Genomic DNA, 25,087 nt, shown 5'->3' on the forward strand with positions numbered 1-25,087 from the left:
CCTACCAACTAACAGTACAATTACTTAATTTCTAATTGGCTATTTAGAATACTAAATATAATTACCTCCTTCTTGTTTGTGTTTTTCTGTGCCTTAGAGTTCGGTCTTCTTCAGCTGGGGAGGTAGAGTGGGGATATCTATAAGTAAACACTCAGATCACAACCACTTCAGTCTTATTTTCAGCAAGTTGCAGGACAGTGTTTAGTCATGAACACAGAGGTAACTTCAAGCCTGCTTTCCACGAGGTGGGCCAATAGCACACGTTTATGTACACATTTTGTACTCGAGCTTGCAGGTTGCAAGTCTTCTCAGGTGTATACAAAAATGGATACGTGGAAGAAGGTTGACGATGAGCATTTTGGTGCTTTGAGGATTACCTCTCAGTACACATTTGAACCAAGAAGACAACAGAACGCTCTGCTCAGAACCAGTAGTTACAAGTGGTTTAAAAAGAGACACCACTTCAATTAGTGTTGCCTTATATAATGTGGGCTTTCTTGCAGTTATGTCCTTGAATAACCATTTCTTAACTAAAATGACATACTTTTTGTAGCCAGTGATCCATGACTTTACATATTTGGAAGGGCTGTTGATTCACTGAACTGGAAGAAATTAAAGATGTTGAGGCATATTTACAAAAGTAGAATTGCACGCTTTATAAATTACACTTGATCATGTATATTCTTTTCACTGATTGAAACAACAGTTAAAAAGCCTACATACATGCAACACGTTACTCAGTTTACCTGTAGTAGCGTTAACTAAACGCTGGTAGTGTTGCTGAAATCAGCTACGTGTCATTTTACAAAGATGTCAGCACCTACAGCATCTCCTCTTGGTCCCATGTTGGAGTCCTCTGCACATACCTATTCCTGTTTGTAGCAGTCATTCTCTCTCTAGGTAAATTGTCCATAAGACCAATGATTCCATCAGCAAATTAGCCAGAAAATGCCGTCAGTGCACATGGTGACATTTGTGCCACTGGTGATTTGGTTGCCATTTCAGTGGTCTAATTAAATTGGCAGATTTCTCTTGCGCCCAGAACCACCGTCTCCCTTCTTTTGGCACCTTAGCTCATACCTTCTCCTTTTTCTTCCTGTCTTCATAGCTGAATATCAAATGCATTATTGATCGTTCCTCTTCCACCCCTTCTCTCTTCCACTCCCCTCAACTTTTTTTTTTTTAATCTTTTTCTGTTTGTTTTTTTGTTTGATTGGCAGTATCACCCAGACAAACAGAAGGCAGATGTGCCAGCAGGAGAAGTGGAGGAGCGTGTGCAGAGGTTCATCGAAATTGATCAAGCGTGGAAAATTCTAGGGAATGAAGAGACAAAAAAAGAGTATGACCTGCAGCAGCGCGGTAGGTTCCTGCCAAGGAGTGCCGTAGTGGCAGCAGCTCTTTAAATAAGCAGGGTCTGGGAGTAGTAGTGAGATGGTATTTTAAAATGCTGTTTGTTGCTTAACCAAATGTTTCTCTCACTCTTGTCCTACTTTCAAACGTGGATCCATTATTTATAGCATTTGCTACACATACATTAGCTAGTGAAAACACTGAATTACCCCCCACAAAACATTAGGTGGCGTTATTCCTAATAATTTAAATATGGAATTTATACTAATTACAGACCTTATCCCTTTTTATTAAGGTGCTCCATTCCTTATTTGGCCTTTATTTTTATAAGTCCCACAGTGCATTTCATAGCAATACTTCAGATACAGGCAATATTTTAGTTTATATCTGGTGTTGGATGTGTATAGTATGTAAGCACTTCAGAACCATTAAGGCACGTTCTTTCTGGCTGTTTAAGGTAGCTTTCATAATAATTCTGCATTCTAAATTAGTCTAAAGCAAGTTTATAAATAATATTCTAATATAACACATTAACTAGGCAGCTCTAGCATGTATTTCTTTTTATACCTCTCACAAAATAGCTTCTTAAAACAGTGACAGGCTGTTGTGAGAAAGAAAGGGGGGAAATGTAGGTCAGGTCTGTCACACATGGGCTACCATTACATGAAGTGATAGGCTGTCTTTCTGCTCTGGCCTCGGGATAGGAGTCCCTCAGCCTTCCATTAGAACCTTCAATAAATGTATATCCACCCTACATGTTAATGGGGGGAGTCAATAATAGTGTATTGCCTGTGGGGAAAACACTCAGTCGCACTCTGCAGTAACACACTCTGGCCCAGCATTGACGTGTAGCCACCACCACTTCTGAATGTGTCTGATAAAAGCCCACTGTCTCTGCAGCTTGTTATTGAATTCTCTTCCATTGTACATTGGCACACCATCAGACCTTTCTCTCTTGTGCTGATTTTTAACTCCCCTGCCGCTGCGAATACCAGAACTTTGAGAAACAAAGGCTTAGTCATTCTGGTAGATATGCATCACTGCAGGATAAAAAGAGTGATATATAATTGTATATGCCCAGTATGAATTCTCTACTTAAATAATCTTCTATTTCAGGCTTTGTGTTTGTTTTGAAAAGAGGGCGGAAGTGGTTAAGAAAGGGGAAAAAAAAAAAAAGCAAGTATTTAAGAAGAAAGTGAAAAATTGATCTTGTGCTGATTTCTTATGTAAATAGTATTAAGATCCATCTTAAATAAATTCTCGCAGTCTTGTTTTTCATATGGCTGGTGCGGTGCCAGTAAGAGGAATTTCTGCTCTCATTGTAGCTGCAGCATCAGCTGTGTCTTCCATTTTCATTAATTGTATGTGCACAGAAAGAAGAAATTGTAAAGATTAAGTTGCAAGTTTCTTTTTATATATAGCCAATTTTACCTCAACTTTAAATACAGCGAGTTTCAGATTTACTTGGATCAGGTAAATCTATTAACTAAGGGGTATTACAAGAAGATTTAATACAGTACTCTGTTTTCCCAATGGTAGTTAAGGACATTTCTGTGCATCACTTGTGACCAAATTTTATTTTACAGTATTTGGGAGGTTCTCCGTACGTACAGAGATCGCTCTGCATCTAGATGGGTTACTCTAAAAGCCACCTCAGTGTTTTGTTGTTGGTGTTTTTGAAAGAGCAAATGAAGGAAATAATTTCTTTACGCAGGTATTTGGTAATGGTGAGGAAATGGGGTGGGCCTATTTCAATACAGAGCATCCTGTTCAGAAAGGACACAGCGTTTCAGACTAAGCCAAACACACAACATACATGTGCAGCGATGATGCATTCTTTGCAGCATGTTCCCTAGCAGCAAAATGACAATGAAATAAAATCCAGTTCTTTGAATGCCTGTCAAGTTCCTTCTGAAGTCGTGATTCCAGACAAATTTGTAGATGCTGCTGTAAAGGCTCACAGGAACAAAGGCACTGAGACAGCAGCTAAAGGGAGCAGGGATGAGAGATAATATAGCAAGCTAGTAAAACTGCAGGGCCTAGAAATCAGAATCTGAAGGATGCCAGTCAGGAAGAAGTCCCCTGCGCTGTATATAGTCTTTTTCCCATGGCAGATACTTGTATGTACTTTACTGTGTTACATTAAATCACTGTTAATTTCTTAGGTATTCAGTGGCCTGAGAAGTTCTCAGCTTGAATACTGTGCAGCCTATGCTTCTTTGTGGTTGTGGGTATGTTTGTTTGTTTTAAGAAGTCTTTGAAAATAAAGAACAAGTAAATATGCTATCACCAAAAAGCTTTTCAGTGAGTTTAAGTTGCAAACAACTTGGTCCGCAGTTTTCATAGTAAACGTCATTTGAGCCTTCAAAGTTCATCCTTATGTCACAGTTCGAAAGCACAAAAAAAACTCAGAGACTCACTGAGATGACAAAGGACCTTCATAGGCCATCTAGGTCAATCTCAAAGCTGGCACAGATCAGTTGCTCAAACCTTCTCCAGTCTATTTCTCCAAGAACAGAGATCCTACAGCTTATTTGACAGCCTGTTCCAGTATTTTTAACCAAGTTAAATGGAAGGGCTCCTTGCATCTTTTGTCACTTGCTTAACATCCTTCTAGAAAGTCTTCCCATGAAACACTTATAGACAATGAGATGCAAAACTTGTTCTTGGCTTCTGTTTGAAAGCTGCATCTCAACCCTTGACCATATTGGTAGGTGACTGGAGTTATTTCTGTATGCCAGTGCTCTGTACTGGTGAACCTCAAAGTGGACAGAAAGCATCAAATGTGATTTCAGGTGTTGAGAAGAGAGGACAGACAATAATAATAACTCCCTAAAAATGCTGGACACACTTAGCAGTGGCCTGCTAACTCATACTGAGCCTGCTGCCCACTGGAATCCAAGGTCATCTCCTGGAAAACTGCTTATTGGCCAGCTGTCTCACAGAGAGCTCTTGCATTTGGATATTCCAACCCAAAAGCAGGACTTCATCTTTGGTGTTCCTGACAGCCCTTGTCTATATTCAAGGTCTCTTTGAAAGGGTGAGGAGGAGGGGAAGGGGGGGGGGGGGGGGGGGGGGTTTAAGCCAACGTCTTTTGTTTGGAAACATTTTAATGTAGCTTTTAGTAATTTCTAATTAAAGCATGCTTGTTTTCAATTATGTAACACCCTCCAACTTCAGTAATTATTCAAAAATAAACAGACTATAAAGAGAACTGAACAAAATTCTTTAAGTATTCTAGGTTTGGGTATCGTGACAGTATTAATGGACAATACATATCTTCAACTTCGGTAATTGTAAGCATTTGTCTTGGTTTTTTGAAGAAAACAAGTCAATGCTAAGAATATACAACAGTTAGAAAATTTGTTCTGGTATTATGACCATCTTTACTGTTACCTTGAATCATTAAAGGGGTTAAATTTCCATTTACGGCTTGCAAACTCTTTCCTAAAACTCAGCCTTAAATAGACCAAGAAATATTTATTGTATCCTCGAGTAAAACTTAAATACCTTTCCTCTTTGACAATTTCTGAAAGACCCAGCAAGGGCTCTAGTAAAGCTTTACTGAACCAAGCCGCTAATAGTTATTTAATGTTGTTCTGTAGCCTGAAAGAATCTCAGTAGTTTTTTCCTTTTAATCTCTTTGAATTGCAGGCTCATAAACCTCTCTGATGAGCCTGCCAGTGTTTTCTTAGATCCTGCAGTTGAGACAATGGAGCCACAGAATCCTTTCACCTCTTGTTGTCAGACAAATCCAATAGATGGCAAAGCCAGGCAGGCCCTACTACTTGTGAATTAAAAATTGTTTTTCAAGTTAGGAGGGATAATTCAGGCCTTCACAGTTGCCCGTATCCAGGAGTGTTTCTGAAAGTGCAACTCTGTGCACAGAGTTCTACAGTTTGACCCTATGTTGCATGTAAGTAAAGCTAACGCATTTAACTCAGTGCTGATAAGGATAGCATTCTTATGTAACCTTCTTTCTCTGATTTACTTCAGAGAACTGTAAGGGATGTGGCTAAGAGATACATAACAACAACCATGTAGCTAGAACAAGGGAGAACAGAAAAAAATCTAAACACTTGGAGAAACCACTAGGTTATAGTTCTGGTTCTAAGCAACTCATATTGAGCTGCACTTCTGGGTTAAAGTAATTAGCCAAAGCCATTTGTGCTGTCTTGAGGAATTTTACATTCAATAGTATATTGAGTAGGAGAAAACAGAAAATAAAACAGCTTTGTTCAACCCTGGAGAATAAGTTTTTTCAGTTCTGATGCAAACAAGCTATACTGTTGAAACAATGCAAAAATAGTAATACACAATTGGAAAAGTACAAGAATAGTTGTAAACAGTTACGTTATCTATAGGAGAAAACTCACCAACTCTGAAGCCTTCAATCAATATGGGTGCTCACTGACATCAAGGCTCACCACAAAAATTCCACAGAAGAGCAACCTGCAGAAAAAGATGCTACCATCGTGGTGGTCAGCCCTTAAATGGAATCTAGGAGAGGTGGAGCACAGCTGAATTACCTTCACCTGTGCTCCCACAACTGACCTGACACTTGCTTCAGATTGTTAATCAGAGGTTCAGGCTGTGATTAATAGTTTCCCATACACAAGCAAATAATTGCAGCATATAAAACCAACAGAGAAAACAGTGGATTCTGTTTTAACATTGGAAGCTCAAACCAGGTGAGAGTGCTAATTGAAAATTAACATCTTCCTGAGATACTAGTGGGTCTACTTGGGTTTGGGCGCTGCTTTAGAAATAACAATTCCAGTTCAGGCAGGGAATTGTACAAGCAATGAATTGTACCTGCTGATGTTTAAAATACACCACTGTGTTTTGAAGAGTGAGGTAGCAGCAACCAGATGATGGTGTTCCATGGTAAAGAAATAAATACTCTGTTATCTGATGAGATAAAAGATAGGAGGTGTGTAATTTTTCTGGAATATTACTGGGATGTTTAGGAATAAACAGGAACAATAACTGCAGTTCTCTTGGGTTCTGATCAGCAGCACTTGGGAAGTTCTTGAATTACAATCACTGTCCCAAATTAAACATTCAGTTTCACTTCCAACTGAGTTTTGTGTAGCATTTCTCTAAGGTTACACAATTTTACTATCCAAATCATATGATCTGAATTCCATCTCTCCTGTAGTTTTTATTGCTATGACTCTCACTTCTTGGTTAGCATTGCAGCTGTTAGTGTGGCAGTGACCAACATATGATGCCATCTCCCTTGATTATTATTTTTTTTAATGCTAAATGATGACTGCACAAAATCTAGAAACAACCTGGAATCAGGAAATGGAATCACAGAATACAGAACTGTGATCCCTGCTTTGAGTCCTTGCTGTGCAGGACAGTTTCCAAGGAAAGAGAGATTTCTGATCTGAGTAACACCGTACCCAAGGAAATGCACCTCAGACTTGTCAAATCACAGCTAAAGGAAGTAGATAATAAATCTCATTCTTTCTGCTCTTCGGTCCAGAGTAAAGAGCACAGTAGAAGATAAGAAAACATTTAAAATGCCTTTCATCTAACAGTTAGATAGGATGATCTCCTGGGAATTAAAGTAAGTTATAATCTGGACCTCCACCTTCTGTTTCCAGCAGTGTTTTAATTGTAGTGATACATCCTTACCATATGAGGATCCTGGCTACAGAGAGAAATTCCCCGGTTTATGCAGGCAAATGGAAATTTGAGAAGGACTTCTTTAACTGATTATTAGGTATGACTGTCTGGTAGGGACCAGATTTACTGTTAGGAATAAAAGTGTTAATTTACCAGGACTGACAACCTGTGTGTTTCCTGAGCTGAGCATTTGCCACCATTTTCTTTATAGAGAATAATCTGACAAAAGAATGGCCAGTACATGCACAGATTTCTCTTGAGGATATGTCCTGGAATGAAGGTATGAATGCTTTCTTGTTCTTAGTGCCTCATTGTTACATCAAACATTTTCCATCTTTTTCTGCATCTTATACAATTCTTTTCATTTTTTATTATTACTATTTTTTAATATTTTCTTCAGATTTGGTTATTCTGTTCTGTAATTACTTGCCATTCTTCCATTTCTCTGCTAGTTGTTGTCAAGAGAGTCGGCTGAAACCCTTTCCCAGCACTGCTGAGTTGAATTGGCACTTGACTTTGTGATACTTACTTTGCATTCTCTCACTTTCCTCCCCATCCCCGCCTCCAGCTCTCCCTTTGTTTGGGCACAGACCACTGGGCTCTCTCTTTAGAATACAATTGATTTCACTTTTCTAGACTCTCCCAGAATTTCTCAAGCATCAATTGCACTTTTTATGATGGCAGATTGCATTTTCTAAATACACGTTTTTCCACTTAACAGCGTGTTACTTTTCTCCTTTATATTAGTCTAGTTTTTATAATTTATTTGCTTTTTAGAGTAATAGCTGGTTTTAATGTATTATTTTTTTAAAGCTGGGGATGGGGGAAAGCTTAATCACTTTTCCTTTCTTCTGTTTCTTTCCTGAGTAAGCAGTCTGTTTCGGAACCCCGTCCTGTCATTTGTATGACAATCACTCCTTAGTTTGTTCTTAATTACAGCCTAAAGTTGTTGGTGATTTGTCAGAATCAAGTCCTCTTTCGGAAGCAGTGATACAGTCCTTATAACATATCTCTGTTTCACTGATAAGCACCTTTTTATTATTTGTTCTTTTAAGAAGCCTACACTGACTCTGCCTGTTTTGCATTAAGCATCTCTCATAGTCATAGAAACAAGAATATAGCATAAGCATTGACACTCACAGTCCAGCAGTGAGAGATCACACACAAATCAAGTTTTGTTTTCAAGAGCAGCTCTATAAAGTAATAATCCAAAATAGATTCCTGATCCATCCTGAGCACTAAAAAGGCTTTTTTTCCTTTTCTTTCTTTGGCAGATGAACAATGTTACACTCTTTCATGCCGATGTGGTGGAAGTTACGCTGTCTCCAAGAGTGAAAGTAAAGATGTATCTTTGGTGTGTTGTGACACGTGTTCATTGGTGATTGAGATCCTCCGGTGACTACTCCAGATGAGCACGCTGAGTTACAGACTTTCAAAACACCAGACACACAGGATAGCATCTCATGGGACAAACGGGATGCTCCAAGAGCAAGTTCAGTCTTTTTTAAGAGAGGAAGCCTGCCCATTTACTAACATATCTCTAAAGACACGGTACTTGTTCTTTGTTCTCTCCAACTAAAGAGCAATTTATAAAGAAAACTTCCAGAACCCAAGAATAAGTTCTGTACACCTGGACTATGTCTGAATGACCTTTATTTCCCAGCAAACAACAAAGTGGCTTCTTTCTGTCTCTGTCTCTTATTGACTGCAACTTGGGCCTTACCTCTTAAGTAAGTTAAATCCTTTTAAAGTCTCAGATGACAAAATTTAATCAGAAGGCACACATGTGAGAACCCTTTGAAGATAATGAAGAATCAGGTGTATTAATGGGAAATGGCAATTGTAACAATCAGAAAGATCAACGCGATGGAATCATGATAAGAGAGGTGTAATGACACAGGGACTAACACAATAGAAAGGTCTCATAAGGGAAGAGAAAAAGACTGCTCACCCGTCTCCAAAGATCTAGGCTCACAGGGATAAACTCCACAAAGGAGAGATCTCCAATCAGAGCTCTTTCCCCAGTGACAGTCAGCCCTTAAATGGGGTCTGAGAACAGTGCAGTCAGGCTCTACCCCTTCTGCTCACACCCCTGTAATTCTTTTGCCTGTGCTCCCAGGGCTGACCCTGGTCCTTTCCCCAGGTGCTCCATCAGTGGTTCAGGCTGTGATTCAACAGCTCCCATAAAGGAATATTTTCTGTTTTGATGCTAAATATTTTAATTAGTTTCAGCTAAGTTCTCAAAAAGGACTTGACCCCTAGAAAGAGATGCTAGAGGTTTGCAGATCTAGTGCTGGGTGGTTCTCCTGGTACAAAGTAGCAGGTACAGTACTCGTACATTAACTTTTCAGCTCAGAGCCAGCACTGTTCAATCAACTCCATCCATCATCTGAACAAATGCAGGCTTCCTGCCTTATATGACTCCTACTGGGCATACAGTCCGCTGGGTCCAAGTGGAGCTAGATTGAGGAAAATCCTACGAAACACATATGAGTAAATGGGTATCAGATCCACATGCTTTTCTGTCTAATTCTAGCATGCCACACTACTTACTAACGTAGGTATAAGCCTATGTGTGGCTCCAGCTGTGTGACAATGTAACAGTGCATCTCTTCATCGCTTGTTAACATGCAGTTTTAACTTTGTCTTCTAGTAAAATGCAAAACTTTTTGAGTAAACCCAAGCACTTACTGTAAACAGCCAGAGGAAACAAAATAAGAGGCGTATCACTATTGATGGTGACAGCAGTGTATCATTTCCACTTTAAAGTTAGATATAATCGCAGAAAGAAGAGACATCCTTGCCAAGTAACACTTGTGTTTATTCTAAACAAAAATAATCCCATTCATTTCAGTAGAAAATATTACACAAGCTGGCAATAGTCATTTAATTCTTTCAGTCATCAAGAAATCTATGGCCATTGGGGCTCGCACGTAGAAATCCAAAGTCATTCAGAGGCCATATCTGTAAAATAATGAGATTTTTTATCACAACTCACAGTTCGGTACTTTCATTTGTTAGTGTTGTAAGTTTTCATAATGGGCATCATTTTGGTAACACAAGGATTGAAACTTCTCACTTGTGTGAGAAATATATGCAGTATAGCAGGAGAAATCCTAATCCTGTAGTGACTAGAGACAACATTAATTAATATACAGCATACATTCCTAGAAAATATCTTCTAATTTCAGCTTTTTCTAGCTTTGTAAGCCTCTTAACTCAAAAGACATGGTATATACATTTGATTAGTCTAGGAGAAGAAAATACCATGAACATTACTTCTCAGTGGAAGTATTTCTGTGAGGTACACATCTGTATGTTTAAGATGAGCATCCGAAACACACTGAAGCTTGAAAAAAGAATTCCATGGGCTTACAGGTAAGCTTATATCATGCAAAAAGGTACAGAGGGGTGGAGCACCTGCCATCAGGAAGTGCTCTCAGCCAAGGGGCCCCTCTGAGAATGTGACAATGAGAAAGAGCACAAATCAGAGTCAGCTACAAGCACAAGTGTCAGAGTGATGCTCTCAAGAAGGAACTTAAGACGTTCATAGAGGTTTACAGTACTGCATGCTCCCTTCTTCTGAATAGTCACTAATTACACGTAGGCTGGCTCGTCTTGGATGCAAAAAAGGTAATGTGAAATCAAGAATAGTCTTTTACAGTGTCTCCTCTGACTGCCTCTCTTTTCACTACATGTTCTTTCAAAGATAGCACTAGGAGATGATCAGAAAGAAGGCGATGCTGAAGAATGAATGCCCTGTTGTGGCTCTAATCCTATAAAAGTCTCACAGCCCCTGCTCAAATGAAGTGACCTGAACACGGAAAGATGATGTGGTACCTTGTTCCCAAACATCTGTTAGTATGATGTTTATCTTGTGCATCTTCCCTTCGAATTTGATCTTAAGGCATGTGATCACCCTCTCAGAAGAACAAATTCCTCTTCAGCTGAATTTACAGAATATCCACAGCACAGAAGGAGTCTTGCTGCTTTCTGCATGAATTTAAAACGTATTTGTTTCTACTTGCAAGGGGAAGCACAGTGCCGAAGTTCAGTATCTCTGTCTCTGTGACTTGTCCTCAATATTACTTACTACTCCAAGTACAGAAGAGGCAAAGGCGGGTTGAGAATGAGAGACTAAGAGGGAAGGAAAAGCATCAACTTACTACTAGATTGAGACAGTGGACTACTGGAAGCTTAGATGCGCTTGCATCCATCAGACCCCTTCTAGCACTGCAGTGAGTCGCAGCAACTCAATTAGATTGCACGTAGACCCTTGAGAAAATACAAGGATGAGTTATTCCCTGAATATCAAGTTCTCTGGATCTGAAAAAGTCTCAAAGCTCTGTAGGACAAGTATCTTTGAACATACATGTCTTTTTCAAGCACATGCAGCTAGGGAAGAGCATGAGGAGCATCTGCTGACAGACAGAAATACACATCTCTACATGCATACTAACCAGTGAGCTAATTTAAGTTCCCCAGAAGTAGAGAGCATTATGAAACAGAAGGAGAAGGCTGTCTGTGGTTTTGGCAAGGAGTAAAGCTATACAATTCAAAGTTGTGCAGAAAGACCTACGCTGGCTGCAGGCTGGCTGTCATGTCCTTGTTTGGCCTCAGAGCAGACAGGAGTAAAAGGAGGTGGGAATATTGTATCTTACAAGCATAAGCCCAACTGAATAAAGGCCCATGGGAGAAAAGCTATTTACTACTATACAAATATAATTTCAGGCAACTTAAATCACGCCTTCTGCAACTTGACTTGCTTTTATTGACAGTAATCAGAAGTGTTTAAAATGTTATTTGGTGATACGGTTACAGATCCATTGCAGTAATCCTAGTGGTAGGTGTAGAAAGAAAACAATGGTTTATCTAGTTTGCATGCAGGAGAGAATCTGAGACATATTGCTTCCAGTTGGAAGGTTGGAAGGAAGGTGGAACAAGTGTTCTGTGTGAAACAAAGACATGCCACTGCGTGTAATAATTTCCAACAGGAGCTGACTCTGACTTGTTGGTTCAGACCGGTTAGTCCAATTAGTGGCTATTTCCTTTTGCCCTCTTTGGTTTGGCCAACATAAATCTGATCTGATGGATGGGGCATAAATGGGGATAACTAGCTCATTTGAAGATACTCAGCAAGCCTAGCTCTGAGATGAAGCGTATGTCCAGGGAATGCACAGGCTGTCCTGTGTAGGGCATGAAGAAGCACGAGTTCTGTCAAAGAAGGGAGTCCTCCCCTCAGTGGGGTTTTACTGAATATGCAGCTGTTTATCTTTCACGTGCCTTTTTATGCAGTGAGCTTAACTAACAGAACTGCAGTTGATAAGCTGGCAAGAAGGAAATGGGATGAATGCATTCAAGTATCATTACTTCACTCTGAGTTAAAATCTGGTGCACCAACACTGAGAACCATAGCTATGAACTTCACAGATAAATGTTAGTTCTTTCCACTGTAAGATAAATCAAATTAAGCTTCTGTTCTTGAGACAGTAAGAGATTTTTCATGATGCTAAATGTTTCGCAGGCTACATTATCTTGGACAGTGGTCTGCTAATTAGCTACAAGCATGTGGAACAGCCATATCCTGTTTCAGTGTACTTTTACTGGCCTTTCACTGTAATGATCACTGGCACCATACAATAGCTAGATCACTGGAGTCTGATATGAATCACCATAAACAACTCCAACTTTAAACAGACTTCTGAAGAATGAACTCGTTCTTGCTTAAATCTCATTAAAATGTTAATAATCACTTGCCTATTCACACCATATAATAACTGTCATAAAAATGTTTAAAAAGAAGAAAAGATTACTTTATTCAACTATCGACAAATTGCATAAATAAACTCTTTTTAGACAGATAATATTCTGGAGTTCCAAAGTACTTCAGTATGTAACATCCCTAGTGGATGGAGAATGTGAAGAACTATGGCTGCCCACACACACAGGTTACCAATACAGACTAATAATTACTATTAGTCTCCTTGAAGTAGCGAACACCACTTCTCCTAAACTAGCACATCAGTTGGAGGCTGTGTATTTACTTTATGGCAAATATCAGATTCCCATTAAAAGGTCGGTCAGTATGTTAGCATCATCTGTATTCTAACAGCTAATCATCCAAGCAAAAAGTTTATTCACAGAAGTAGCCTTATTTAGAATCAGTTTTTGCTCTGGGGTACGTGACAAGGCAAACAGTATGGAGAAGGAAGAAGGAACCCTCAACAAACCCCAGGGAAGAGCTCAAAGCAAATGCTATCTATGAAGAACTGAGGTCAGACAAAATCTAACGGTGGTCGTGAGCATTTAATAAGCAGTTTGAGACCACGGTCAGGAACTGCAATATTGGTTTGCATTTTCTTGTCCAATATGAAAAGGTAATTTAGTGGGAAATACAGCTTTAGAATTGCTGAAGCAGATGAAGAAGGAGACATATAGGTTTGTACACTATTCAACTTCATGTGGGCTTTGGGTTTTTTTAATGAATATGATTGCAGTAGCACAGATTTGACTTGGCTGTTAAAGCTTTTTCACAAAGCTTTGCAGCAAGGCCAGTCCATAAGTCTAAGTTATGTATGCAGGTCCTAGGGACCCATCTTTGGTTTTCACATTAGGGCACTACATTCCTCAAGGGACAACAACACAGAAGTAGGAAGCTGCCCTTCACCATTTTGCAAAAGCAAAAAAATCACATTAAGGACAGTATACTTCTCATGCAGCAGAGTGTGTGTATTTGTACACGGTTTGGTTTTGCTTGCAAAATAATTCAGCCAGTTCTTAAAGGCAGTGACTGCTCAAAGAATGATTCTCAAAGAATAAATCCTTGCTCAAGAATTCCCACCAAACCTCAAAACATTGTTACCTTGTCATCCTCTTACAGCAAGCATCCAATGCATTTGAGCTCTCCTTCACTTTGCTTAGGCCAGACACTTCAGGAGGCAAGTTTTAATGCCCAACAGACATGCATTACGCATATATTAATGCAAGTATTTTAGGTACTACAGATACCTTGAAACAAATGCGTCCTCTTATCAGTCCATAAGGAACAGGTCCATAGCACCTGGAGTCTGTAGAATTCCTCAGATTATCACCTTCTAACCAAACGTGTCCTTTAGGCACCTATGATTAAACAGGATTGAATTGAAATGCAAAGAGAAAACAGAATAGAAAGGTATTACGCACTGTTTGCCTCACATTGCCTAATTTCTGCTTTCCATATTTCATGACTGCCTAATAAACTAATTCTTATTTTATCTAATAAGACCCAGTGCCAGGTTTGAAGGGATGAGAGGGAGTGCTCTGAAGTATCTGTTCTATCATGTGCTCAAAAAACAATGGTTTGCAACAAAAAATCCAAAATGAAGATGTAAGAGGTTAGACCAATGTGACAGGGTCATTAATTTAATAGACTTCAAAAGAGGTCATTAGGATGTTGACTGAAAATCTGCCCTCCTGTCGCAGTAACAGCATGAACAGGGCAGCCACACACTCATCAACATCCTGGGGCCAGCACCAAGGCTAGACCTGTTAGTAGATTCATGATGAACTAACTGGTAATTGATTGTGACATCAATTACGAATAATCTCATCATTTTATCGGAGTAGGCTTGTCAAAGTTCTAATTAAGATCACGGTTCATTCTATGTGCAGGCAGAATCCACAACACATTATATTGCAATAATGATGATCACAAAACAGCAAATCCCCTTTTATAATTTGAAAATTAATGACGGTGACCTTATACTATATGACAAAGACCCTTCATTGCCTATATATAATATTATGCCTTAACTACATTACATACCACAGAGGAATGGTATTCAGTGACTGACTCGATGACAAAATGAGAAACAGCAACAGAGCTGTATTAGTTAGCTAGATAAGAGTACAAAGCTTCCTTAAGTGAAAAAGTCATTATGATTTCTCTTAAACTAGGACCTTGAAGGTAAATGAAATGTTACTACGCCCAGAATGCAGAGCAAAATGCACATAAACAAGATGTTTCAAAATCACAGGTCTCAAGCAAAACAGTCTGAGCACAACATTAATGTCTTAGAAAGGAGACCCGCAGTCTCTTAAATACAGTCGTCTACATATACAGGATTTTAGGATAACAGACTGAAAAGACTGAAACACCACTCTAGTAGAGCCTGGATGTAAACCATTAAGACTAAAACCAAGTCCCTTAGATAAGCATTTGTGGAAAACACAGATGAAGTGCAATTAGTGGTGCTTACAGGTATCCAGCCAGGGAACTCTAGCAATCTTACCTTTAAATAGGCATTTTTTGGCTCTTTGCTCAGCCATGTTCCTGTATGCCTGGGAGCTGAGATGGCAGCCTACCTGGTGGTCCCTTTGTTGAGCTGTGGCAAACGTTTAACATACAGACCAAGAGCCAGTAGTTTAGTTTGTCTCCAACACTGACACAAAAAGATGCTAATCAAGGAAAGCATATGTGAACCTGTCCATCTTAGAAACCATTTCCCTTTTTCCATCACAGCACACCCTGCTGAAGAGTCTGTTCTTTCTTACAGCCCTTCTTTTGATACCTCCTCCCAACCATTCCCCTGTATTTTCTCTGGGATAGGTGCATCAGGCATGTCAGAGTGGAAATCCCTGCCTGCCTGCTTGCTTTACACTCTATATGTGGAGCTGCTGACCAGGAATGCTTAAGCCTTTTTGAAACCTGTTGCTGCTGTCTTCCTCCACAGTCACCTGTGTAAAGGACTGCCTTATTCTTCATTTCAATTTAAACTGATTTGATCTCCTGTTAGGTTTATCAGATCCTTTACTCATTCCACACATCTCCATCACAAAACAGCGCTTTGGTCTATCATTAACTGTCCTTCACAAAAAAAATACACCAGTACATAGAAACAGAGCTGCTACCAAGCCAGATTCCCCTTCATCATAAAAGATTTGCACAGACAGAGATCTTTCTAAAAGACACACAGTTAAAGAGCAATGAGATTGAACCACAGCATCAGAGAGGCGTAAGGTGTGCAGTAGCAATGCATAGCTGGCATCATCAGTACTATTAATCTAAAGACCACTGCAGCAAAAGGCAAAGGAAGCCATCCGAGTGGCATTATTAGAAAAAATAAGTATTAAGCCAGAAGAAAGAGAAGAAAGAGAAGAATCTGTCCAGATCCAAATGACCTGCAAAGCACATACATCCATGTAGGGCAACATTTCTGACAGGTCTCTATTTGAGAACACACTGCTATTCCTGCTTTCCTCAATATTTGGGATATAAAGCCAGTACAGAACGTCCAGCAGCTCTTGTTAGGGTAGCTGGACATCCGTCTGCTTCTTCACAGCGTACCCACCTATAGCTCTCACTGAGCCCACACCTTATGCCAGGGTTTGCTTTCCAGGTGCAATGCAAGCACCTTGTGCCCAGCAACCCCCAGAATTACAGATCACCACAGTACTGTCATTTAGAGGGACGGTCTGTGTCAGCAAATGCACAAGAAGGAGAATCGTGAATTACCACGAGAGGAAGCTTTTTTTAAATCTTAAATTTCACTAACATTTCACTTTGCTAAAAGCACATCATTTCTTGCAACATGCCCCTGGTCCACACACAGGAGTCCACCACTCCTGTTCTACTTAATGGCCTACTTCCACACCTTCCCATTTTCCATGCACAAAAAGAGCAAAAAAAGTTTTAAAATCCTGAATTTCACCTTTTCTGGTAACTTTTGTCATTTTCCATTGAGCCATGTATGACAGGGTCGTACAGCTCTAAATCTGTATTGTCACCATGTGGGACTAACCTATAGATACTACAGTACAGTGCCTTTGTACGATGCCTGTCCATCACCCCAGCGCCTCACTACAACCTGGAATTAAGATAAGGAGTAAAAAATCACTCAGATTAAGCCAAATGCTGCTGACAGGCCATAATCATTAATTAAAAAATAATAATAAAGGATGGAGGTAGAATCCTTCCGGGGTTTATGCACACCGCTGACTTCAATGGGACTATTCATACTGAATGTGAATTCGGAGTATCAACGTGCGCAGAATCAGGATCCAAGCATGAAATGCCTTAATGCTACGCGAACCCGATGACTGGAAAGATAACTCACAGGTAACCAAAGGACTGGCTGGCACACTGGCATTTTTTGGCTTTATACACTGATGGGCCGCAGCTCCTTTTTATGACTGACACTCACCTGGCAGTTCACAATGCTGCTGCATTTGGTGCCTACAGGTGATGGACTCCGCATAAGTATGACCAGTTACCATCACTGCACAGAGCAACGCTGTGAATACACAAATGTTTCCAGAAAAGAATTTCCAATAGCACAGCCAGGCAGTATTTTGGATGTTACCCGCATGCCAGCTCTAAGAAGCCCAGCTCCCACAAGCCTGACAGCTGAGTTGTCACAGAACTGACTGGTGGCTCACATGACAAAGCAGCAATCCCACAGCAGCACAGGTCCATCCAAACCAGGCTCCCTCTGATCTCCCGCAGCCTGTCTTTGCCTCAGTAACCCCAGAGCCTCTGGTTTTGTGCAGATTATCTGAGGATTTATTTTCAAGGAACAACAGCTCTAAGGGAGAACCGGTTATCTGAGGTGCGGCTTATCTGCATGAGAATAGGGACACTGATTAGACACATGCCTCTTCCCCTCCTGCCTCCCAGGGATGCGAGGGCTCTACTACAGGAGCAGAGAGACCAGTAGAGCAAAATAATCATTCAGAAGAGCCGAGCTTTTATTGGTAGCTTACGGTGTTTGAGCTCAGATAAACAGTAACCTCAACTCACTTCAGAATCAGGGGATGAAACAGACACGGTGTTTACTGCAACACCAGAAAACCAATACACTGCAAAGAAGATTAGCAGAGATGAAATCAAACAAAAAACACCAGACCAACCCCGAACCACCACCTAAATGAAATTCCCACTTCTGTGTTTTCTTCCTTTTTGGACTGGGGGTGGTGAGGGCGTATTTGGGGGGATACTGAAGATGGATAAACAGATTTGTAATGAAGAAGTGAAGAATTATAAACACGAATCTCTCCTTTTGGAACTCTGAGCAGCGTGTGATTGCCAAAGAACACCAGTACCTACAGTCAGCTGGGAGCAGATGAAGCTTGAACTCTTATAAGGTCACAGGTACTCACATCACCTCCAGCAGTATCGAAGTTTTAAACCTCAGAAGAACTAAACCGTTCCCATCTTTTCTTTTCAGTTCAGAGGCTTCCTTCTTGAGCTATGATAAGAACTAATCTCAGTGCGGGACAAAAGAATAAAGTCTGTAAGTTCTCATCTATCCCTACTAAGGTCTATTTAAGTGCCTCCTACTTTGGTACAAGCAACAAATGTAATTGCTTCATGGCCTGCGGGTGTTCATTTAACAAAAGAAGCTTTTGTGAATAAACCACAGGTGTTACCTTTCTTGATTAAAGTGAAATATGATGAAAGAATCTACAATATCAAGTGACAAATTTACTAAATACTGATTAAATTGCCTTATTTAAGTAAATTGCATCTATTTGGGATAAAAGATACAGCACAGAAACACAAGAGTTGAGTTTTCTCACTTGATACTTAGAGCCTCACATAGCTATTCCTTAATCCTTTATTTATTAATACATAGCTAAAAGTGAATAATACTTAGCAGAGACTATTTTTTAATGACCGAAATGCACCATTTCCTTATGCTTACCAAAAATGCACTTTACGATCCAGCCGCCCTGCATATAAAAGCCAATGATATTCATTTATTTTCAGGCTCAGGGTGAGCTTCTATGTGTCCCTTTTCCTTTCTCCTGCTGGCAAAAGCTACAAAATGGCAGCAACTTCAGAAGTCTGAAAGCGCAGGTGATCTTAAATCAACACCTCCCAAACTAAGGGTGCCTAAAAAGGTGAATGACTTACAATTTAACACTTCTTCAATGAATTCGCCTTCAGTGATTTCCTTTCACTTACTGAGTGGTTTAAGCTGCTTATGTATAAGGCGTAATGTGTACTTAGCTCAGGTCGTTTAAATAGGCATATTAAACGTACTTTGTGGGAAAGGTCAGAACATGTGCAGATCAGAAATACCTGTGCCAGTTAAATGAAGTCAAAATATGTTGTCTCTCAGACGGTAAAGATAACATTCTTTCTTTTGCATAGTCTGTTCTCACCAACAACCATGATGAAGTTCTTTCCTTCTCTGAAAATCAGTTACCTTCAAGTTCAGGTTCAAGAAAAAAAAACAACCTACTGGTTCAAACCCCAACTAGAACTTACAGTTGCAATACAAACCTCACTGCCATCACCAGCATGCTTTCAGTAAATGCTTACTGGTAACACAATGATCTAGTTAAGAGGTCCAAAGCCTGGTAGCAACAAAGACCTACAAATGCTCAAAGCAGGGCTAAGGGATCTTACAGGCACCCTCCCTGCACCATGAGGCATGATCTGAATTTTGGCTGGTCCACCTAACGCCTCTGTGTGATATCCATCATTTAAGGGGGTCAGAAAAGCCTCAGCTCAGAGACAAACACAATGTAGGCAGACTAAAACTTGCAAATCTTCAGTGAGCCCTTGATTAGTAGCTCTCACCATCCTGTACAGCTTCCTAGCACTTATTACTGGATTTAGATGAGAGGAATAATGCAGTCAGAAAGTCATGTGGGTCCAACATGAAGCAACCAGTACAGCAAAGGCTATATTCCACAGAGGAAACGCATACAGGGCTGCAAATCGGTGATCCTGAAACAAAGTGGCCTCAAATCAAACAGGAGATGGTTTTCCCTGAGGAATGGACTGGCTGAACAGAAGAATCAGGCTGTGTCAGGGCCTGGGCAATACCCTTGCCCTGGTGTGGCCCCCTGCATCCACAGCAGCTGACCTGGTGCAGGGTTGTGGGGAAGAAAGAGACGTTTGAGAGGTCAGGTAGTTTGGTGGGTAATTGCTGAGCCCTCGCTGCTGCTCCCTGCCTGTGCTACACTGCTGTGTCAGATCAGAAGGGCCGCTCGTATGTTCTCAAGGTATCAAAAACAAAACTGCGGGGGTAAACAGACTGATCTGCTTAAGCAGAAGAAAACCTGGAAATAGTGTTGAAAGGATTTATAGTTTTCTTTCTTTTCTCTGAGAAATTTTCATTTTGGCGAGTCAGCATTTTGATTAAAACGACCACTCCGAAGATTCAAGATAGAGCTCCATGATGGGATATGGAGGGATCTGCAAACTCAACAAAGCCACAGACTAAGTGAGCATGCAAAACCAGTTCTAGTTTCCCACCACACAAACAGCATAACGGCTGCTTGATTTATTGCACCTCTTATAGTCCCCAGAATGCTAAAACTGAGAAGTGGTGGGACGGGAAGAGAGCAGAATATTTTAAAGAGGCTGCATAATGGAAGTGAACACTCTGAAATATCAACCTGCTCTTCAGCACCTTAAGTTGCTCGGGCAAATCCTGCAGTACAGTATGGAGATTAACATAGTGTGTCGGTTACGTTCACAGGACGCTATTCTTAGAACCCATACGGTATCCTTACAGCATTTGACAAGGACTGTGTAAGAGCTAATAGCGCTGCGTAAGACCACTTCTCCAGTCTGCAAACACAGTAAGATGCATTATCTTCAGAATTATGTTAGCTCTGGAGTTAACCACAGGATGAGGAGATGCCATCTCCGCAATGAACCTCATTTTAGCACAAGGTAAACACACTTCCCCCACATCAGCTAGTCTCGCAGCATTAGTGCTGTGTTGAGATTGATTACCAGCAGAGTGTTGCTGAGATATGGATTTGTATCTCAGCTTTTTATCACTATGACTTGCAAAAGGCGGTTCCTTATTTACAGACCCTAGCTGTATTAAGTGACATTATTAGGTACTACTTTTGTTTAAGTGACACAAAGGCTTAGCATATTGGTGGTTTACGACAGACAAGCTGCTTTAATCTGATGACTTACCCCTCACTTTTTCAATCTGTAAATAGGAGCTGCAGCACAAGAACATATGGTACTGAAGAAATTAAAGCTAAAGTAAATGGCATTAAAACAAATTCAAATAATAAAACCAGATACTCAATCTGAATTATAAACCTCGGCCTGGATTAGACTTTTAAAAACAGGAAATGGAAAAAACAAATATGAAAATTCACCTTGCAAAACGATTTTAGGACCGTTTCAGAGTTTTACTGTGACTGAACAATTCCTAACCCACGACATTTAAATTTTACTATTAAATGAATAAATCCGCAGAAATACTTCTAAATAATTGAAATCCAGATCGAATACCGTGTTGGTCAAACCAGTCGTTTACTTTGTTTAGTTCACACCACATCTCTTCTGATGCAGTAAGAACACACTGTGCATTCCTCAAAGTCTACTGCAGGAAATATAGCAGATGATAGAGACAAGCACCAGCATAAAGCACAAAATCTCATAAGAACCCAGCAAAACTGCCAGCCTCACACATCCCACACTGACTCCCAAGAAAAGGGCAAGGAAAAGAAAATTTCCACTAAAGTTTTTAACTGTTTAAGAGCTCATGCAAGTAAAAGGGAACCAAACTCCTCTCCTTGTGTGAATAGCATCTCTTTTCCCATTACTGGTCTGCGGATGAGCTCTAACCTGTAACAAAGGAAGCATCATGTGCCATACAGGACCCAACGCAGAGATCCTCCTCATTTACTTCAATTTCAGTTTAAGTACGTGATTATCTTACACCAATCGGTTGAATTCTTGAGCACAGCTCCATCCCTTCACAGTCCAACAGTGAGTGAGCCCATCAGAGACAGGTTTTTGGTACGTCCTCACACTTAGTGCAGGCCCAAAGTATTTTCCCCGTAGCCATTCCTTTGGATAAGCACGGCAGCAGAAATAGTCTTATACTGTTAGAAAGATGTTCATATCACTCCCTCTGCTGCATTGCATTTCTAGTCTACTGAATTTCTTCTTTCCAGAACAATGGAAATAAGACTTCATATTTTCCTTTCTTACTACAGTTTGGAAGCAGGATCTGATTGTACCAGGAAGCCGAAGAATCAACTACTGTAGCACTGCTAAGCATGAAAATTTCCTACTGAGACAAACAGCTGCTCTGAGGTGCTTTCACTTCCAGCTGCGGTGTGTTACTTTGCCATTCATCTGGCATCTCAGAAGCTGGCTAACTCCTAATACCCAACTATCAAGTACAAACATTAGCACAAGACAAAGCTGAGCTCTGACCTAAAACGTTTTCGAGTCAGCACATTCAAGCATCACTCAGAGATTTCTCATTAAAAGAAGCAATTAGTAGCCTACTACAAACAACAGAACTCATGACAGTTTCTGGTTCGCTCTCTCCAAGTGTGCCCACATTTCTGCGACAGCCGGACACCGTAGGCAGCGCTGCCGGCCATTTGGGACCTCAGCCAAAACCTCTCCTCAGAGTTCCCACAATCTCTTTCTCCAAACCCAACGCAGATTAATTCTCCTCAAAGAGGGAGCGACAAAACAAATAGCAAGGTCTCTCTATGACTGCTGCTGCTATTTGCTTTGAAGAATTTGGTGTTTGAATTCAAAGTGCGCCACATTGCGCTCTGCTGAAACAGGGACTTGGTTAGACCATTACCTCAACATGGATACGTACCGCTTCTCTTCCCCCAGCAAGAACAGAACTGCCGAGTGAATAATCCAGTGTAATTTATGAACATGAAGTGCAGATATCTGTGTTGAAAATACTCTCTTCCATAAAGTGCCTCCTGAACAGATGGGAAGATTCACCTGTCCAGCAACCATTAAGGATACGAGGAAAACAGACCTGCATTAACAAACTTAGGTACTTCCATCTGGATCGCTTCTCCCCTAGTTACAAGTTACGATGCCAGAACAAAGAAAGCGCTATCACTTCTTTCCTGGACTTTCACACATCAGCTTCATGAAAAACATTCACAGGAGAACAGGAAGTGGATGTGTTCCTCATCCTCTCATTCTACTGACAATTTGTATGAAAACTGGTGACAAGACAAGTTATACCTATGGTAGAAATTGTTCTACTGGATATTCAGTTGATTACCGCAGGGTTTCCAGATAGGCTTGCATCCTGTTAAGTACAAACCCTTCCTGCCTGCCTTTTCAGGACTAAGACATGAGGGGAACAAAACGCTCACAGAAATTCAGCTCGCCTCTACCAGCATACGTGGAATTCAGGCTTCCATTCAGGTCTTTCCTTTCTGGGAAATTCACTGTTCCACCTAAATTACTACTGACAGAAGAACCATGAAATGTCTTCAACTCAGTCAGAAAGGTGTTGGGTTTTTTTTGTAATGGAGAAGGAGTCACTGTCACTGATACTGTCACTTATAAGGACAGATTAGAGTCAGGTGCCTAAAATGTCCTGCCTCAACACTGGAATGGAAGAAATAACCAATCGAGCCCTTTGGAGCAAAGTATCGATCCTATTTTTGTTTTCTGGTCCTGTGCCTTGACTAAACCCAGACGCTGAATCTATGCACAATGCTGACAATTCCATTGATTTTGGTACGTACCGCCTACAAATCAACTAAAAACTCCCTGAAAAGCCCAATACAAACACACAGCAACATTTTTAAGTCTATTTGCAGAAGGGCAAGTCAGCATCAAGAATTTTTGTTTCTGTTCTATTTTATCTCATTACCTGATTTTTTGGCAAGTTAGTTCAACTAGAACTTTTTTAACTCAGACATGTTACATTCTGTTATGCTGAAACATACAGATATGTTACTTTTGATAGCAAAATCCTCAAAGGTACTGCAAAGACAAATTTTCACTTTCTACTGTTTAGAATGTACAAACACTTTTGACTTCAGACCAGTGCTGTGGGTCTGTCATATGTGCTGAGCTACATGCAGAGAATTCTAGGGTACTCCTTGCGGAAGAAAACCTAAACAAAAGGCAGAGCAAAAATATGGCCTGCCTGCACTTCCTACAGAGGCAAAAGCCACTGAGAAAGGCAGCTTGCCATAAACAAAGTTTACATTTTACTGGATACATAAAATAATTCATTAACGTCATACTGTATGATTTATGATAATAAGATACTGCAAATCCTTCACAGACCACCAGGCTTGCTCATATAATCATTAATTTACAAATCAAGAAACTCTTAATACTTACAAAGCTGTGAGTCTTAAGGAAATCTGAAGGGTTGCTTGTGCAGACTTTATCCCCTTCCAGGCCAATTACTCTTTTACATATATTTGATTTGGGGTCAGTCGGGCTTTTCACAATTACAATATCTCCTCTGGGAGGGAAAAAAACAGAAACAGAAACAAACACAAACAAAAGAGAACTCCATGTATAAAATATCTGGCTGAAGACGTGTGTATCAATGCATGTACTCCAATCATACTCCCATACATTAAAAGACAGTCCTTTCTGCTCAAAACTCTATTATAGTCACATTGTGGTGCTTTCAGTGACATGCATTACACTGAGGCGTAATGCAAGCACATTTGGAGATAGCCTTTCCTATTTAAATTACTAATAAAACATTTAAGACTGCATTTTAACTGAAAATGCTCTGATGAAATGAATGGCTCTTCACTTGATCCTGTTGTTACATACGTATTGAAGAGATTCCAAATTTCTATACATTATTGTACAAATGTTTCAGCAGAACTTCAGGTGCATGACTCTGTAGGATCTTTTGCCCTAGTTACACACATTACGTTATACAGTGAAATGGTCCACAGCGAAACGTGCAAGGGCCTGGAACCTGCTGTGCTTTACAGCACAATCATAATGACATCTGATAAACTGCACTTGGAATGTTAGAAAAATGACTGGTCTATCTGGGCACAATTAACATAAAAACATTAGGGAAAATAGGATGGGGGGGGTGGGGGGGGGCAGGAAGAGGGAATTTCTCTGTTTTCTTGGACAAAAATGGAGAAATGAAATGGACTTAAGTGGTAAGGCAATGAAACGGGCTGCCAGGGAGGTGGCTGAGTCACCATAAGTGACAGTGTTCAAGATATGTAGATGTGGGACAAAGGAACTCAGCTTAGTGGGCAGCATTGGCGGGAGGTGGACAGCTGGGCTAGATGATCTTGAAGGTCTTTTCCAACTGTAATGATTCTGTTATGTGATTCTATGACTATAACGTAAATGAGTTCTGACAAG

The 25,087-nt window shown here is 40.3% G+C and overlaps 2 protein-coding genes across 10 annotated transcripts in view; one reads left to right on the top strand and one right to left on the bottom strand.

The window, feature by feature from the left end:
* DNAJC24 (DnaJ heat shock protein family (Hsp40) member C24) overlaps positions 1 to 9,683 on the top strand; it is a 26,960-nt gene extending 17,277 nt beyond the window's left edge. For both annotated transcript variants that reach the window (XM_072339210.1, XM_072339209.1), the window contains exons 3-5: positions 1,221 to 1,359; positions 7,199 to 7,267; positions 8,262 to 9,683. In XM_072339210.1, the coding sequence (XP_072195311.1) occupies positions 1,221 to 1,359; positions 7,199 to 7,267; positions 8,262 to 8,386 (333 nt within the window). In that variant the 3' untranslated portion in view covers positions 8,387 to 9,683. The remainder of the gene's footprint in view (positions 1 to 1,220; positions 1,360 to 7,198; positions 7,268 to 8,261) is intronic.
* The window catches only part of IMMP1L (inner mitochondrial membrane peptidase subunit 1), a 46,619-nt gene that overhangs the window by 9,582 nt on the left and 11,950 nt on the right, over positions 1 to 25,087 (bottom strand). For 2 of the 8 annotated variants that reach the window (XR_011903883.1, XR_011903882.1), the window contains exons 4-7: positions 24,080 to 24,206; positions 13,996 to 14,106; positions 5,727 to 5,802; positions 66 to 137 (exon numbers count right to left, since the gene is read on the bottom strand). Coding sequence is in view for 3 of the 8 variants with exons in the window: in XM_072339205.1 (XP_072195306.1) it covers positions 9,883 to 9,951; positions 13,996 to 14,106; positions 24,080 to 24,206 (307 nt within the window). In the remaining 5 variants the exon portion in view is untranslated. Of the gene's footprint in view, positions 1 to 65; positions 1,314 to 5,726; positions 5,803 to 9,818; positions 9,952 to 11,111; positions 11,263 to 13,995; positions 14,107 to 24,079; positions 24,207 to 25,087 lie in introns of those variants that run through there. The other 6 variants (XM_072339205.1, XM_072339206.1, XR_011903880.1 and 3 more) reach the window with 5 other exon arrangements.

The sequence above is a fragment of the Excalfactoria chinensis genome, chromosome 5 (assembly GCF_039878825.1).
Source record: "Excalfactoria chinensis isolate bCotChi1 chromosome 5, bCotChi1.hap2, whole genome shotgun sequence".
Lineage (NCBI taxonomy): Eukaryota > Metazoa > Chordata > Aves > Galliformes > Phasianidae > Excalfactoria > Excalfactoria chinensis.